Genomic DNA, 18277 nt, shown 5'->3' with positions numbered 1-18277 from the left:
GGGAATGCCAAAGGCACAGAGCCCAGGAGTCTCTCCTTGCCAGCACTTCACTCAGAACCACAGAGATGACAGCACCAAAGGAAACTGAGGCACAGAGCAGCCTGGGGCAGCATGATAGTGGGAAAGGCAATACTGTGGGGGCAAGCTGGTTCTGCTCACATCCTCCCTCTGGGATGTCCCCACCTTGCTCACAGCCTGAGAGGCTCTGCAGGGCTATTTCAGCTAACCCAAGTCTTGGACACTCAGTTCCAGGGCCAGACTCACCTGGTCACCTGGTTTGCTTATGTCCAGGCCATGCTGGGCTCCAGCAGGTACCAACCCCATCACCATGACCTGTGCCAGGCTCAACACTGCAGATAGGCACACTCATCCAGCCCATCATGAGAGACCCTCGCTGCAACCAGCACCCAGCATCCCAAGCAGCACAGCCTTGGGCTGGGCCTCTCTGTAGAGAGCGTCAGATAAGGCGAGGGTCATACCCCTTCTAGCCTCCAGGGTCCAGGATTCTAGGACATCCCAGCCTTTCTGGGTTCTGGACTGCTTTCTGCCACTGCTGGGCAGCCTGGCAAAGGGGGAGGTCAGTGCTATTAGCAGCAGCAGCTTCAACAGCTTGCCCCTGGCCCCTGCTGTTCATTGGGTAGCAGAATATGCCTGGCCCCCTGGGGCCCCTGCCAAGCAGGTGCGCTGTGGTGGGCGTGTGCCCACTGGAGCAGCCCTCTACCCATGGGTGTCCTGAGCTAACTGCAGGCCTCTTTTAGGTTGCGCGCATTGCTGGCTGGCTGGCGAGTCTCTCAGAATGGGATCAGGTTAGTTGGTGTGTTAAGAGCATTTTGCTGGAACCAGGGTCCAAGGGCAGGACCCAAATCCTGGTGTGGTCTCTTCCTAGAGCTGGGACAATGTGTACTGCTGATTCCAGCCTGCCAGTCTCCAATGGTTAAGGGGACACTGGAGGCGGGTGGGGAAACCTCTGGACAGGAGCAAGTGAGAACCCTTTTGCTCCCATCATGCAGGAAAGAGGAGGCATTTTGGGGTCACCAGCTCATGAAGGCTGCAGTGAGGCCCCCCGGGTGGGGAGAAGGCTGGGAAGCCATCCAATCTCCATCTCACAGCCAGCGCCTGCACATGGATAGCACTGGGCTCTGGTTAGGAAACCCACCACCCACTGCACCCAGAACAGACCTGCTGTTGATCCATTATTATATCAGTTCATTGCATTTTCAAAAGCATCCTGGTTTAGATAAGGAAGTATAAGATTACACTAGCTCTGATGAACAAGAGCAGGGAAGTCTCAGCTGCCAGCCGGCTGTGCAACTGCAGCACAGAGGCCTGTCTGGAGTACACAGCTAGGAAGAAACCCGCATCTCCCAGAAGCAGGGGGACAGCTGCTCATAGGCAGGATAGGGCCTAGGAGGGAGCCAGCAGTGGAACCAGGGCCAGGAGATGTGGGACAGAGCACGGCAATGACCCCCACATCAGAGGAGTGCAAGATATGACTGCTTTCTATCTGGACCTGAGACGGCTGGGACAGTCACTCAACCCCCTTATGCCTCAGTTTCTTCATCTGTAAAAAGTGTGCAAAGCTTTGGGATTACAAGGGTTTAACCATTAAATGAGATAACCAATGCGAAATCATTTTGGAAGCCACAAATCACTACTGAGTGTGAGCTGTTGTGTTTAGAAGTTTTGAGGAGAAGCAGCCCTGCAAACCCCACTACTGTGGTGAATTGGCCTCTTTGTGTCACCCCATTTATGTTGCAGCATCCGAAGCCATTGGGTTCCAAGGGCACATGAGCTACTCTTTTATTTGAAAGAGGGACTCAATTATGGATTTGCCAGCAGGGCACAGAGCAACATCAAACCCAGCTAAGAGTGTGCAGACACGTGCCTGTGAACACACATGTACTCACGGGTTGCCAGCCATGAGCACACATGCAGGCACGTGGGCATCAAGCAGCAGGCCAGCTACCCTGTGCAGTCACTCAGATGGGCAGCTCTGTGGTGGCCAGGACGGCCTCGATAGCTGTCAGAACAGAACACTCAACCCCAGCCATTTTCTTGAGTTGAATTCCAAGCACCGCATCCAGGAGGACATGGAACAGGTGCCCGAGTCACTGTGGCCAGACTGGTGTCTCCTGAATCATCAGCCTCAAGAGAGTGCTAGACAAAGGGGAGGGGACACTGGGACCAAAGCCGTGATCACTGTTCCGCATGACGGGGCCCTCTAACTGCAACTCGGGCCCAGGTACACCCCCACATGTGCTGGACCCTGGCTGAGGCCTGGCAGAAAGGAGCAGGCAGGGCACGGAGGCCCAGGCAAGGGAGCAGCTGGCAGCTGGAAGGAGACGAGATGGATGCTGGTTTGCAGTGGCCAGGCCTGGCTTACACTTGGGCATCTTGACTCAACTTGAGAACCCTCTCCCTGGATCTGGTCCCCCGAGGTGCTGGGTGGCAATGGGGCACTGCCCTCCGGCATGGGCCATGGCACCTCTCACCACAGGGCGAGGAAAAGGGCACCATGTTGGAATTTCAAGAGATGGAGGCTGTGGGGGGCAGTGGCTACAGAAGGGTGGGCAGCCCTGAATGCCAGGCCGGGTACGTTGCAGTCAGGAGCAGCACAGAAGGATCTGAGCAGTCGGAGTCGGGGGTCTGGCAGTGTGTGGGCTCTGACTTGAGGAGGAAAGGCAGGAGTCAGAGTGGTCACCATAAGGGCTATTGCAGGTACAAACTTGATCTGGACCAGGATCAGGGGATGGAGCCCTAGACCAGGGCAGCCCTGGAAGGAGGCAGCCATCGCAGGGAGAAGGTGGAGTCGAGGGCAGCCTCGAGGTTTTCATGCCTGTATCAGGACCATGATGGAAAGAAGGGGGCTTGTGTGAGGGCTGCTTCCGGAGGAAAGATGGTGGTTGAATCTGAGGTTGTATGCAAGGTCTTGATGGAACATGCCAGACAACAAACAGGATATAGCAGCTCCATGCCACAGCCAGGAAAACTGAGGCCAAAGGAAATCAAAGGACGTTGCCAGGGGCCTCACTGGTGTTTTCTCCTCTGACAATCCCAGCCCCTCCCTTCCTCACTGCCTCTTCTTTGTGGGTGACTTGGGGCTTCCATCTGCTCTCCAGCAAGCAGCCCAGAGCTCAGTTGGAAGGAGGCAGTGGGAAGCCAGGCCAAGCAGACCCGTTCCCTGCCCCTTCCAGGCTGCAAGGTCAACAATGACAGCAGCTGCTCATTATCGGCCCAACCACGTGGCACACGGTTTGCACTGATTTTATTTTTCTAATTATCCTGACAACTGAATGGGAGGATCACTATCCCTATTCCCATTTTGCAGATGGGAAAACGAAGGGACAGAGAGTTTACCTCATAGAATCCCGCAGCAGAAGAGGGAAGAGGCTGGTAGGGTGCACAGGGTTGTCTGGCTGCAGGGTTCAGACCCTTTCCACATAGCCTGGCCCCTCCATGCACGGGTCTCCCAGGACAGGACAGCAAAGAGGTAGTGGACGGAGGTGGTGGGAGGGAGATAGCAGAAGGCTGTGACTGTGGTTGGGTTCTGCCATCACCGTCAAGAGCTATGGGCCTGGGCAGGGGCTGAGGGGCTGAGGGCCAGACATGGCTCATCTGCCTTGGTGTGGGGGACAGACTCTCAGGTGTGCCCGGAAGGCGCCACCCCCCAGTGCTCCTGCCTTTGTGCAGTCCTCACTTTTGGTGTGGGTGGCATTCATGACCAGCCCCTAACCAACAGACTGCAAAAGCAGTGGGCCATCACTCCCAAGTTTACACTGTGCCATGTAAGATTCCATCTGCCAGCAGATTGCCCCTAGATCCCCTCCTTGCTGGCGTGATGAAGTAAGTGGTCATGTTGGAGGAACCCATGTGACAAGGATCTGCAGGCAGCCTCCAGGAGCTGATGGCAGTCCCAGCTAACAGCCAGCAAGAAACCATGGCCCGCAGTCCCGCCACACAAGGCACAGACTCTGCCAGCCACCCAAGGGAGCTTGGAAGCAGATTCTCCCTTGGTCACCCCTCCAGATGAGAGCACAGCCCCGCCAATCCCCTGCAGCCTTCCAAGACCCTGGACTGCAGACCCACAGTAACTGAAGAGAGCAGATGGGGTCTGCTGTCCTCTGCCAAGTGTATAGCAATTGCTTAGATAGCAATAGAAAATGAATATACATGTCTTGGGAGTGGGGGCATTTCCTTCCAAAAGCGGGTCTGGCTTTTGGTATGGGACTAGGGCAAGGATGGAATGGTAGCAAGGAAGGAGGGCAAAGGAGGGGGTAGCCAACACTTTCAATACCAGACTTCTCCCCCAGTCCCAGGCTGGGCTCCAGGGTTCTTCGCAAGGACTACCTGCCAGCCCCACAGATCCGACAGCGTAACTCTTAGTACTTCCCATCACGCAGATAGGGGCCAAGTGGCCAAGTGGTGCTCAGTCCACCACCGTCCTGTCTTGGTCAGCACATTCCTGCTGAACGCCTTCCTCCACTCGGCCATGCAGAAGCACCCCACTGCCACCCCCACCGCCACCCATCATGACCTGCGAGTTGGCTCCTCTCTGGGGTCTTCCACGGGCCTGGCTCACCACTGTCCAGCTTCCCACAGCCCTCTATCGGGTTTGTTTCCTTCCGCTAGTCTTCTCTCCAGCCTCTGCTCCCTCTCGGGCTCTCCTTCCCCCTACAGAGCATCTGTGTGCTCATCCCCCTCCCCCGCCCATCCCCAGGCACGCCCCAGCAGAGAGCAGCAGTGTGTGATGTCGCCACCGGGTGAAGCCCTGGTCCTCGCTTCAGGACCTCTGCATAGACACTCTGGGGAGATGATGAACTGCTGCCTGAAGACCACTAGCTACGGGATTCAGGGAACTTCACTGACACCAGCTGGGGCCAATACTGTATTCGGTTGAACTTCCTGCAGTTAACCAGAATGGGCTTCCACCTGCAGAGTACTACACTAAACCAAACCCCAGTTGTCATTTTTTACTGAATTATAATCAAAACTCAATCCAAATACTGTTTCTGAAAAAAAGATAAACAAAGGAAATATCTAAAAAAAGTCAGTGAATGATATTTTTCTGATGCTGGAAGAAAACCAAAGTGAAAGTATTCTCTGCACCAAGTCAGAACAAAACTAATACTGCCTTCTGCCCAAGAAGGCTTGGTTGTCTCAGTTAGAAGGGAACAAGGTGGTCCAAGGTCTAAAATCCACATTGCCCTTCCATCAGCAGTCCCAAGTGTTAGCCCGCAGAGCACAGACATCCCTGAGTCCGGGCCTGCCACTCCTCCTCCGCAAGCAGAGCGAAAGCATGGTTGGGGGAGACCAGCAGCGCCTTTCTGGGGCACTCGGCCTGACCACTGAGGTAGGCAGTGCAGGGGATGAGAGGTCACAGGCTCTGGCCCTGGAGCAGGGTTGCCAGTGGGTGGGCATGAGGGTGGGCCAGGGGAGGGCCTGCAAGGGGAGGTGGTGTGGACATGGGTGGTGCTGGACGCAGAGGCCAAGGCCCAAGTTTGAGCAGGTCTGCTGGCACCTGACGCTATGACCTTGGGCCAACCACACAGGTTCTCTGAGCCTCGGTGTCCCCATGTGCAAAATGGGGATGAGATCTTTGTGCCCACCTCGTGACATGGCTGCTTGAAACATCAAGGGACTGGGCTTTGTGAAAAAGGGAGTCCTACTGGTTCAATGTAGGATTCAGAGTGGAATCGGCTATGGGACCCCTCCCCAACCCCTCTTCGGTGACCAGGGCAAAGGAGGAGAAAGAGGAGCAGGGCCTGGGAAAGTGGCTCCTGTATGGTGTGAGGAGGTCAGTGTCTGTGTCCTCCCCCCCTCGAAGGGCTGTGGTGGGCTGGGGGCAGGGGGTGGCAGTGGCGCTGGGGGCGGGAGGGCCAGGGCTGGGTTAATGAAGTATGGATTGACTGGGCTGGGAGCTGATTAGCTCAGGAATCAGGCTTTTCCTGAGCAGCGCCTGAAAAATCAATACTAATCGGCTGATCCCATTAGGGGTGCCTGCGGATCTGTGGGACAAAGTCTGTGCCTCCCTCTTTTTGGGACAGTCAGGTTCCTGGGTGACAGAGGATGATATGAACAGCAGCTGTCTTAACCAGCAGGTTGGTGTTCTCCATCTGGTCCACAAAGCACACTGACTGGTGCCTGTGTGATGCCCGGGGTTCTCTCTGCTGTCACCACTGAGCCCACGGCCTCAAGAGTCATGATGCTGGTTCCCAGCCTGTTCACGGTGCTCACCATCTCACTTGTCATTGTCATCACAGAGTGTCATGTAAACTGTTGAAATAGCATTTTGAAGTAAATGTGTTGTTTCTATGAAAATTTCATAAGGTGAGTCCGGAAAAAAGTTCTCCAAATTGGGTAAAGACTGAGAGGAAAAAGTCATATTCTAAAGGGTACTACACTCAGACTCCTCACCAAGTGCCCGTCAGCTCTTGAATTACTTTAAAGAAATCAGAACTGGAGATCTCAGCAGGATGCTACAGTGTGGCCGATGTCAGGTGGTCAGTGCAGACCTCCCTGACCTTGTGTTGGCAGAGCAGAAGTGCTGACAGCCAGCAAGGGTGGGCGGTTTGGATTTGGGAAAAATTAGCATGCACTGTGCAGTTCTGGGGAAACATCATCTATTGGACAACTGGCTCTGCGAAAGTTACTTAAATTAAAATGTATGGCATGTATGTATCATTTGGAAAGATTCTTTGCCTTAATGGACTTTTTTGATTAACCACTTAACTACTGTTCCCGATCTTACTGGGTAAAAAGGCTTTTATCGTCCCCCGGAGATGAGTACCTTGGACAGTTTCTGAGCTTGTTTGTAACCTACCACGCACATGCACACCGGCTCTTTAGAACATTTTGCGTTCACATGTCACCTGCACTGAAGCAAGCCGTGTAGTCTCTTCCCCTCCAGACTGAGTAAAGCTTCCCCACCCACACTGCTGGATTGCCCACAGAATCCAACACAGTGCTTTGCCTACTACAGATGCTCAATTAATATTTGTTGAGTGAAATTAAATAAGCTCCTCTCCTCAGAGACTGGGGCATTGCTGAGGCCTTCGTTTGAACACCTGCAAGCTCAGAAGAAAATCCTTCCATGCATTTAGAATCAGCCAGCCTTGAACCAGCCTTGCACATGCTCCAGCCTCACATGCTCTGCTTCAGCCTGGGCTGATCAGAGCCTTCCCATCTGAGTCCCAGACACCCCCTAGTCCTTATTCACATCCCATGCCACCCTAAAATCCATAGACAATTCCTCTCTGGGGTACCATGGCTTATACCTGTAATCCCAGCACTTTGGAAGGCTGAAGCAAGAGAATCTCTTGAGCCCGGTAGGTTGAGACTAGCTGGGCAACATGGTGACACCCTGTCTCTACAAAAAAGAATTTTAAATTAACTGGACATGGTGGCATCCACCTGTGGTCCCAGCTGCTTGTGGGGCTGAAGCAGGAGGATCACTTGAGCTCCAGAAGCCAAGGCTGCAGTGAGCTGTGATCATGGCACTGTACTCCAGTCTGGGTGACAGAGTGAGACCCTGTCCCTCAAAACAAGATAAAATGCCACAAAACCCTGCAGAGAGGTGTCCCCAGCATGGCCAATCTCCTCGGGCTTCCTCGCCCTTAAGTCAGGACTCCGTTCCATGGGAGGCTGTTTTGTCGGCATTCTTGCCTTACCTCTGGCCCTTGGTGCCCACTGAGCTGCACTTTCCTCATGTAGGACGTCCCTTCGTCCTTGCAGAGGACCTCCAGCTGCTAAAATGGCAGGATCGTTGAAATTTCCAGCTCAACCTCCCTACTGCGAAGATGAGGTCAAGGAGGGCAGTTGGCATGACCCAGGTCCCCGTGGAGCACCTGCCAGACTCATCCAGGCCTCCACCCTCCCACTCCTTGTGTTGCCCCAGCTTCTGCTCCCCACCCGGGGACCACCCTCCACTACCCCGCAGGGCAGCACTTGCTTCCACTTAAGGCTCTGAGGACAGCTGGGGAGGGCAGGCCACAGGCTCTCGGGTCTGTACTTGCCGAGATGCCCAAGCATGAGGTTGGTCACAGACATGGTGCCAGTGTCAGGTGTGGGTTGTGACCCACACACTGCCCAGGCCATGTCCTGCCTCTCCACGACGTCCCCCCTGTGCCTCCACCCAACTCCTCCTCCAGCACCCCGTTCTTCCCGTGCTTGCCCCGACATCCCGAGCTTTCCTGGGTGTGGCCAAGCCACTCCTGCACCTTTGTGCTGATTCTTCTGCTCCACTCAAGGGTCCAGAAGCCACTGTGGGGTCCTTGTTGGAGACAGCCTGCAACCATAGGCAAACACCACCCTCTTCCAAGCCCCAGGCAGAAGTAGCAGGCTGTGAGAAGGAACCAGCACTGGCTGACCTTGCAGACCCATTTCAGACTGGGGCCCAGAGCTGGGGCAGGTGCAGCCCACCCGGCTGCCTGGCCCCAGGCCCCTTGCCCAGCCCAGGCATCACGTCCCACGACCCGCCCCCTGCCGGCCAGCTGTCTTTCTCCAGGCTGGGGGCTCTCTGTGTTCTGCTTGATAAACGCCTGGTAATTAGCTCCACGATTTTGCTACTATGCTTATAATAGCCTCCATTAAAGTTATGGGGTTTTCAAGCCATAATGGCTTCCAGAGTAATTAATGCACAACTGGGTTTATTGCTAAGTTTATTTTTAGAGCTTTTCTCCCTCTCTCCTCTCCCTTTTCTCTCATAGATGTTTTGACCAAAAGGACTGGATGGGAGCAGAAAGCTCCCCACAGCACCCTTGCCTGCAGGCTCCGTCCTTCCCTCTCTTCCCTTCCCCCTGTCCTTCCTGCTTCAGCCTCCACACAGGTGCTGGGGCCCCACAGTGGGGGCAGCTGTTTCAGAGGAAGGTAGATGTGGACCAGGTCAGAGGAAGCATTTGGCCTCTGTGTGCCCCTTGCCCACTCTGTGCCTGGCCCAGGTTCAGGAGGCTTGGGGGCCTGGGACCTCTCATCCCATGCCCCTGATAACAGCTTAGGGCCAGATGGCCTGGACTCAATACCAGCTCCACCATTTCCTAATGCTTGACCTCAGGCAAGTTACTCCCCTTCTCTGGCCCAGATGAACCCACAGGAAGCACAGCCATGCCCTACTGCTCAGGGTTCTGTGATGTTGCAGGAGCAGGTGCACATGAAGCACTGAGCCTCATCTTTGGACACCTTGCACACTGTAGGAAAGTTTGTATGAATGACAGCACAAGCAGGCACGAGGGAGGCTGAGCAGGCACCAGAGTAGGCAGGGGCCAAGGGGCTGCCCCGAAAGAAAGGGAGTGACCCGCAGGGACTGAGCTGGCATGACGCTCATCTTCTCTCCTTGGCTTTCTCCATCCTGGTATTAGAACCTTCACCAAAACCAGGGGCACTTGAGAAAGCTCCTTCAAGAGTATCTAAGAACACAGAAATAATCTTCCTCGATATTTTTGAACCATCAGCCAGGCCCAGCCTCCCTCTCCTTCAGCAGATGTGGCCTAAGATCATGCCTGCCGAAATGTGTCTTGATGCACAGTCCCATGCAGCCCCAGTAGTGGTCTGAGTGTGGAGGGACAGGCTAAATCTGGGGGATGTGGTGTGAGGTCATTGACATCTCACACAAGACCCAGCAGGCATCCATGTGGGGTGCTAGGCTCTGTTCCTCACTGGGCCAGCAAAGAGGAGTTTGGAGGGACACAGACACACACAGCCTAGAACTGCCACTCCCTCCTACATGCCTGTGATGTTGAACCCCAGTGGTCTTCCGCTCCCAAGGGAATGGGTGGGGGAGACTCTCGGGACAGAGTGAGCCTCTGATGGCAGGTGTGAGCAGGGGGAAAACATGGTGCTCCTTAATGGAAGACAAATCCTGGTCTTCTACAAGGTGTCAAAACTATTTGGAGATAGGACACGGCAAGGAGAGGAAAACACACTATTTTGGAAACTCAGGGGCCAAAATCCCTCCTCGGCCACAGCTCTCGACTCTGCTGGAAATCGTGAGCACACGTGAGCTGGGGCAGGAGCAGGCAGCATGGCCGCCAGGTGAGACATTGTCCCTGCCCAATGCTGGCCACTGTGACAGGTGGTCACAGCGAGGCTGGCTGGGCTGCCCGAGGTTGCCCACCCTCCCCGACACCCCCATGGGTCCCTGCTGCATCATGCACGGTGCTCAGCACAGAAGTGAAAATGGAGAAGAGGACGTGACAGTTTCCAAGGTGGTCAGGAGGTGTCTGCACCCAGTGTCCTTGCCATGTGAGAGAACAAGTCCCATGGATGCTACCAGTTGACCAAGGCAGGACTAAGGAATTCCAGTGGCTCATGCTTCTCACCTGGGGCCCCTGCTGCTGTCAGTGGAGGACTGTCTCCCCTCAATGTGGCAGCCCCTGTGGGGACCCCTCTCCTCCTTGCTACTGCCCAGCGCAGCACCTGGTGCTCTGTCCTGCACAGAGCGGCGCTCCCCACGGACGCCCTATTGACACTGAAGAGGAAGGCACTCTGGCATTTACCCCAGGTCCCATCCCAGAAACATCTCTTCTTTGTCCTCAAAAGACTGTCACCAAAATGCAAATTGAAACCACAGTGAGATACAATCTCACGCTAGTCAGAACGACTATTAAAAAGCCAAAAAATATCAGATGCTGGTGAGGCTGCAGAGAAAAGGGAGCACTTATACACTGTTGGTGGGAAAGAACATTAGTTCAGCCACTATGGAAAGAAATCTGAAGATCTCTCAAAGAACTTAAAAGAGAGCTACCGTTCTAGCCAGCAATCCCATTACTGGGTATATATCCAAAGGAAAATAGTGTTTCACAAAAAAGACAGCTGAACCTGTATGTTAATCACATTGCTATTCACAATAGCACAGATATGGCATCAGCCTGGGTACCCATAAATGCTGGATTACCTAAGAAAACATGATACATATACAGCATGGAATACTACACAGCCATAAAAAAGAATGAAATCATGGCCTTTGCAGCAGCATGAATGCAGCTGGAGGCCATTATCCTAAGCAAATTAACACAGGAACAGAAAACCAAATACGGTACATTCTCACTTAAAAGTGAGAGCTAAACATTGGGTATTTATGGGTGTAAACATGCGAACAGTAGACACTGGGGACTCTCAAAGGAAGAAGGGCTGAAAAATGGCCTAGTGGGTACTATGCTCAGTACCTGGGCAATGGGATCCATCATACCCCAAATCTCAGCATCACATACAATATGCCCCTAGAACAAACCTGCATGTGCACCTCTGAATCTAAAATAAATGTTGAAATTATTTTTAATATAATAATTTATGGTATATATGGGGTAAAAAAAAAAAAAGAGAGAGAGAAAAACTCTCCTTTATCCAGGCTTTGATAGTAGCTAGCGTTTTAGGGATGATGGGAGTTACCCTATTTAATTCGGAGATGACTTTATGGGGTAGGGACCCACAATGCCCCATTTTATAGATGGGAAAACTGTGGCACAGAGAACTGACACAACTTGGCAAAGGTCACACAGCCTGTGGGTGGCACAGGTGGGATTTAAACCTGGTGTCTATGCAGTCTATGCTTCTGACCCTGCATCCTACTGACTTTCATAAATTGAGCAGCTCCACGGCCCTGTGCCTGTGGGAAGCACAGAGCCCATCTGCCCGGACAGGCAGACAGAGGCCCTCAGGCAATGGACAGTGAGGATCCATTGTGGAACCTCCAACACCGTGCGTCCCAGAGCAGGGCCTGGCCTTGCCGGCATCTGCCCCCTTGCCTGGGTCTCTGGCTATCCGCTTCTGCTCTCTCTTGCAGGTGTCCACCCCCCAGAGATCCTGACCGCTGCCCCTGGACAGCGACCCCTTCTCAGACTCCAGCCGGACCGGAATCTCCAAACCTGCTTTCGCAATGGGTGGGTTGTGAGTGCTGGTAAGACCTGCTAGCCAACATTCGGCTGCTCTGTCCTCTCCATGCCTGGCCGGCCCGGCCCATGCCTGTTCTTTTCTCCCCTGTGCTGCCGCCTCCTGTGGCTGCCCCTCTCCTGACCTTACCGCCACTCAGGTAATGAGGAGCCGTGGGTGCAGCCAGCCTTGGAGATGCCGAAGAGACGGGACATCCTAGCGATCGTCCTCATCGTGCTGCCCTGGACTCTGCTCATCACCGTCTGGCACCAGAGCACCCTGGCACCCCTGCTTGCGGTGCATAAGGGTAAGCATGCACGCACGCCCCGCCTGCCCAGCCATGCCCTGGTCGTGACAGTGACCACAACTGATGTGCAGGGGTTCTTTCTTGTACTCACTAAGCAGCTGGGAGGAACCACGGGATCATTTAGGCCCCTCCATGGGTCTTGCACCCTTTTGGGAATGGGAATCTAATGGAAGCTACCCACACACTGTTTTAAGAGGTCCAGGATGATAGGTTGGCAGACATCAAGACAACTTTCTTGAAAGAAGAGCTTGTTACTCTCAGCACCCAACAGGAGGGGGCACACCATGCCACCCGGGGGAATGCTGGGGTCAGAGGTGTGGAGTGGAGGGAATGGGAGGCTTTAGTGTGGTTTTCATAGGAAGGGAAGTGGTTTTGGTAGGAAGGGAAGAGCGAAGCACCGTCAGCAGCTGAGCTGGCTCAGAATTGCAGTCTGAGGAAGGTCAGTGGGCTTGGGATACAGGCGTGGTTTCTAATTGTCTGGAATCGCCCTGGGATGGTTTTGGGCAGGGGAAGATTGGCTTGGGCGGGAGAGCTCCATAAACGTGGTGGTGGGTGTGAGCTCTAGCTCAGGTAGTTTGCATGAGAAAAGTCTGTTTGCAGGCAGCGTGCTGAGTGTCACTAGGAATTAGCTAGCCCTGGGAGGAGCAGTCCCTCCCCAGATCTGCAGGGCCCCAGAGATGTCAACGTGTCACAAAATACAGAAAAACTTTAAAAATAAACATCATTAGTACACATACACAGAAAGAGGAACACACACAACTTCACATGCCATTTCATGACATGCAAGGAAAGTGACCATTCTGAAGTGGATGGTGTGGGAGCAATAGGATTTCTGGCCTGTAGTGTGCTTTAGACCCTTTCCTAGAGAGTGTATTGTTTGCCACTCTTCTTTTCCTGCATAGGAAAGCCTGAGCTAGTGCTACCTGGTGGAAATAGGGCTAGAGAGAGGAAAAGTCCCATGAAGAGCTAGTGGAATAACTGAGCATAGAACTGCCTTCCCCTGGCTCTAGGTCCTGGGTTGCCTCTCCCTCCGACACTGAGCTCTCTACACCCAAACCTCCCATGCACCCCACAGCTGGCTGCCCCAGCTCCTTAGCACTTCGTCTTGTGCTCTCTTCTGCCCCCTCCCCAACTTGCACAAGCCCAACACATGGGGGCAGGCAGCTGTTCTCCGATTGCAGTGTGCATATTACCTGGCAGCATGATAAACAAGAAGGCACCCAAGCCCATGCAGAGAGAAGTGGTGAGTGCCTGTAACCCCAAGATGCAGGCAGCGTCCAAAAATCACAGCCTGAAGTTGTGCTGATCCACACAAATACCGGGTCCTACAAACCCCTAGCTGTCCCTGAAGCTTCCATAAGGAAGGGCCAAGTTCAAGATTGCTACAGCCCACCACCCATGGCTGGGCACGTGTCGCTTTTCCTTTGGACATCATCTTCTCCTCCCAACTCTTGTGCCTCTTCTCAGTGCTTCTCAGTTTAGAATCATTGTTATCCTGCAAATACATCACTCCAGAGGGGTTAAAACTACTATATATAAAGCGACATGATATCGTGTCGATTGCATTCTTGGCAGAGCTCCAGGGCTGGAGACGTCAGGCTGTTTGCTAAGCACAGACAGTGCTGCCTGAGGCTGGGGACTTGGCACTCTGTCTCCCCAGAGCATGCCAAAAGCGAGCAAATGAAAGCTGCAGCTGAGTGAAGTTAGGATCACCAGAAGGCTGTTAGGACCCAGAGTTGCAGATGCCCGGAAGCAGGCAGGAGGGGCAGAAGCTCAGGCAGTAACTGAGTCCTAACACATGGGGACTTTCCCAGGGCACAGGTTCTCCATGGGCTTGGATGATTTGGATGGCAGAGAGCTGGACAAAATGGCTCTAAACCTCCTCCCAAGGCATCAGTTTCCAAAACTTTGCTACCCACAGGATAAATTAAACTTTCTATCCAGGTCAGAACCCTAGAACCCATCCCGGTTTCTTCCACCTTGCTCTTCTCACAGTCTGACCCCAAACTTCTCTAAACAGTCCCCTCTGAGCAACTGCGTCTGTGCTGGTGTCTTCCTCCGGCCCCCAGCAATTGCTGTGTGCCTTGTGCCATTTGCCATGAGAACTCCTGAAGAGCCCAGAGCAGGTCTTGTGGGTGTGTCTGAATGAGCTGCACGCTAGCATCCCACTCACCCCGGATGCTGGCGATGACAGTGGTGGCCGGAGGGAGGCAGCAGAAGAGCCGATGCACAGGGTCCTCCCCTTTGGTGTGATTGGTTCGTTCGGTCTCCACCGTGATTGCCTGAAGCCAGAAGGGAGCAGAGCTGGCCACTGCCCTTCCACGAGAGAGGAAACTGTGCCTGGTAGTGCTCTCAGCCCTTGGCATGTGTCGACTCATTAATCCACATAGTAACTTGATAAGGTCGATGCTATTATTAGCTCCATTTTACAGTCACTGAAATTGAGGCACCAGAAGCTAAGCAGCTTGCTCAAGGGCGTAGGGTTTGCAGTGGCAGAACTGGGCAGGGTCTGAGCCCAGGCATCCGGACTTCTATGTCTGGCCCCTGACCCTTACCACCCAACAGTGAGCTAGGACAGTGAGGGCATTGGTGCATGAGCCTTTCTGAGGGAAAGACAGAATTTGGAGAGAAGGGACACATGGAAAACAAGAATCCCAGAGGCCCTGATTTCTCCTCTTGCTAGGACTGCTAGATCTGCATAAATCTTGGCAACTATGGGCAAAACCCACAGGAATCAGATGCAGTTAAATAGGAAGTTCTGCACCAAGATTTAGAGGACACATTACATAAGGCCAGGAGGGAAGAGGTCACACCTGACTGGAGAGCTGGAGAACTCTGGGAGCTGCCTCAGGCTCCTGCAGGCCCACAGTGTGCTCCGGCTGCTGCTGTGGCCCTGGGGCTTTGTGGCCTCCACACCACAGCGGGCAGTGCCACGTGCTCTGCTAGCCCAGCCCTGCACGGTGCAGTGTGGCCAGCTCCTGCTAGGTGCCAGATGAGGAGAGCTAGGGAGGGGAGGGTCAAGGTGCTTTGTCACAGGAAATCAGCACATTTAGGAACTGAGCATTCAATCTTGGACTATGGGCAGCTTCACTCAAACAGCTAGAGGGCTGCAATGGTGAGAAGGAAGAGGTTATTTCTATGTCATTCCAGGCATCAGAACTAGGACCCGCACAGGGAGGATTACAGGGCTGCAGATTTCAACCTTAGCGCTAAGAGGTTAGGCGAGGCAGGGTGCCAAGCAGCTCTGCAGGGGAGGAGGACAGGGGTCCTTGGCAGGGTGGGTGACCTCCTGCTCTGAATCTGGGGCCACAGCCAGTGCTCTCCTCCCCTCATCACCTGCCTCCCAACTCCGCAGATGAGAGCAGTGACCCCCGACGCGACGCACCACCTGGCGCGGACCCCAGGGAATACTGCATGTCTGACCGCGACATCGTGGAGGTGGTGCGGACCGAGTACGTGTACACGCGGCCCCCGCCATGGTCCGATACGCTGCCCACTATCCACGTGGTGACGCCCACCTACAGCCGCCCAGTGCAGAAGGCCGAGCTGACGCGCATGGCCAACACACTGCTGCATGTGCCCAACCTCCACTGGCTGGTAGTGGAGGACGCGCCGCGCAGGACCCCGCTGACCGCGCGCCTGCTGCGCGACACCGGCCTCAACTACACGCACCTGCACGTGGAGACGCCCCGCAACTACAAGCTGCGTGGAGACGCCCGCGACCCGCGTATCCCGCGGGGCACCATGCAGCGCAACCTGGCCCTGCGCTGGCTGCGCGAGACCTTCCCGCGCAACTCCAGCCAGCCCGGCGTGGTGTACTTCGCGGACGACGACAACACCTACAGCCTGGAGCTCTTCGAAGAGGTGCGGAGGGCCCGACAGGGAGCAGGGGACCTCCGGCTGCGGGAAGCAGAGGGGCTTTCCCAGGAGGGGTGGCTGGTGTGGAGGCAGGCACAGAGGGAAATCCTAGAAGCAGTGCCTGCCGGGCTGGGGGCAGGCAGGGAGCGGAGAACCAGGGAAAGGGATGAACTGCGGGTTAAAGCATCCCCCACAATTTAGGGGGAAGGCAGGTGGCTCTGGAGCCCCTGAACCGTGTTCCTGGCTCTAGAGGTATCGTCTGAATGGGGGCTGTGAGTGGGTCATTCCGTGGCTACTGGAAGCCTCTTATGTGGAACAGTTTGAGCTTGCCTGAGTGTATGGTAGCTGTGTTAGTCTGAGGGAGACGGGGAGTCATTTCAAACTCTAAAGTGGAGAGACTGAAAGGTTTTACAGAGGGAGAAAACAGCAGCAGGGCCATATTGAGAAGGTGAAGACCAGGCCGTCTGAGAGGCCAGGTCTCGCCCGCAGCCCGCGGTAGGTTCTTCTCAAGTGCCCAATCCATGGGATGGGCCCTGGGGGCCAGGGCTGTACTGGACTCCCCTCGGTGGCCTCGGCTGGCCATGGGCACAGAGGCAGCTGATGGATGTCGTCTCCCTTGGGCACGGGCGTCGTCCCTGTCGGCAGTGCCTTGCCCTGACTCTGGACCTCCTGCTTGTAGATGCGCAGCACCAGGAGGGTGTCCGTCTGGCCTGTCGCCTTTGTGGGCGGCCTGCGGTATGAGGCCCCACGGGTGAACGGGGCAGGGAAAGTGGTCGGCTGGAAGACGGTGTTCGACCCCCACCGGCCGTTTGCAATAGACATGGCTGGATTTGCAGTCAACCTGCGGCTCATTCTCCAGCGAAGCCAGGCCTACTTCAAGCTGCGAGGCGTGAAGGGAGGCTACCAGGAAAGCAGCCTCCTTCGAGAACTTGTCACCCTCAATGATCTAGAGCCCAAGGCAGCCAACTGCACCAAGGTGAGACCCTTCACAGAACTGACAGCTGTGACACAGGTGTCTCAAGTACATCCAGACCCTCCCTACAGATCGGGAGAAGGAAACAGGGGCCTCAAAATAGCTGGGCTTCCTTCCTGAAACCTCCTCCCAGGAAAGCAGTTTATCACCTGTGAGGCAATGACACTGCGGACAGGCAGGGAAGGGAGAACAGCTGTGCTCCAGGACCTCCCTGCTGAGCGCTCATGTACAAACATGCCTGCGCATGCACACATGTGTGCACACACACATGCACATGAACACGCATACATATGCACACACACACACACAGGAAGTTTGGGGCTGCTCTTTTCTGTAGCTCTAGACTTCCCATTTCCAGCAGGTAAGCATTGCACATCCAAACAGCAAAAATGAGGGGGTAGTCTAGAGCCACAGAAAATAAATATAAAACAATTGAGAAAATCTTGATCGAACAATTGAAAAACTCTTGAAGGAAAGGGAAGGGGCTGGAGAAATGTCTGCAAGGTGTGGAAGGGAGCAGGGTGGCAGCAGCGTGGGGTGAGGGGCCTAGCCCACTATGTCTTGCATCTCTGGGCACACAGATCCTGGTGTGGCACACACGGACAGAGAAGCCAGTGCTGGTGAATGAGGGCAAGAAGGGCTTCACTGACCCCTCGGTGGAGATCTGAGCCTCAGGATGCAGGTATGGGCACAATGAGGGGGGCCCACACACCAGGCAGGGTGGCACCAGGTGGGCCAAATCAGCTCTCTCATGGCTTTTTCTCTGGGCCTGTCACTGTGGAGGACAGGCAAATGTGGGCAGGAGTGGAAGGCAGCACCACAGTCCCCTTCCCACTGGGCTACCTGCAAGTCCCCGGGCATTAACTTTCACCCATGCAGCTGGGTCCTTCTGCCATCAGACTCTTCAGAGGGTGTCACCTTCCAGACACCTCGCTATGATTGTTCTGCTGGCAGTGACGCCTGCACTCCACAAGTAACTGCTGTTCAGACTCTCACTGGCCAGAGTCTGCACCCCCAAGTGTGCCTCTTCCCCTGTGGATTCCTTCACCATTTGGCCGTGGTGAGGACTCATGGACTCGCTGCTTGATGGCAGCGAGCCCACGGCTGTCATGGCAAGAGGTAGCACAGAGTGACAGCACGGAGCCAGAGCCCCTCTCAGCGCCCAGGACCCCCTCTTCACTGTTTGACCTGACTTCTCTGGGCCTCAGTTTCCTTATCTGTGAAGTAGGTTGCCAAGGGAACCTAGAACAGCACATAAGTCTCATCAGTGTGGCTAT

General features: G+C 54.7%; 1 protein-coding gene across 8 annotated transcripts in view; it reads left to right on the top strand.

Annotated features, from left to right (window-relative positions):
- The window catches only part of B3GAT1 (beta-1,3-glucuronyltransferase 1), a 47314-nt gene that overhangs the window by 11130 nt on the left and 17907 nt on the right, over positions 1–18277 (top strand). For 5 of the 8 annotated variants that reach the window (XM_078339218.1, XM_035265166.3, XM_017977667.4 and 2 more), the window contains exons 2-6: positions 11777–11873; positions 12023–12169; positions 15525–16033; positions 16707–17003; positions 17582–17682. In XM_078339218.1, coding sequence (XP_078195344.1) covers positions 11870–11873; positions 12023–12169; positions 15525–16033; positions 16707–17003; positions 17582–17668 — 1044 coding nt within the window. In that variant the 5' untranslated portion in view covers positions 11777–11869 and the 3' untranslated portion in view covers positions 17669–17682. Of the gene's footprint in view, positions 1–11776; positions 11891–12022; positions 12170–15524; positions 16034–16706; positions 17004–17581; positions 17683–18277 lie in introns of those variants that run through there. The other 3 variants (XM_078339219.1, XM_009007176.5, XM_078339220.1) reach the window with 1 other exon arrangement.

This window comes from Callithrix jacchus, chromosome 10 (genome assembly GCF_049354715.1).
Source record: "Callithrix jacchus isolate 240 chromosome 10, calJac240_pri, whole genome shotgun sequence".
Lineage (NCBI taxonomy): Eukaryota > Metazoa > Chordata > Mammalia > Primates > Cebidae > Callithrix > Callithrix jacchus.
Note: the sequence above shows the minus strand (reverse complement) of the source record. Positions and strands in the feature narration are given on the sequence as shown.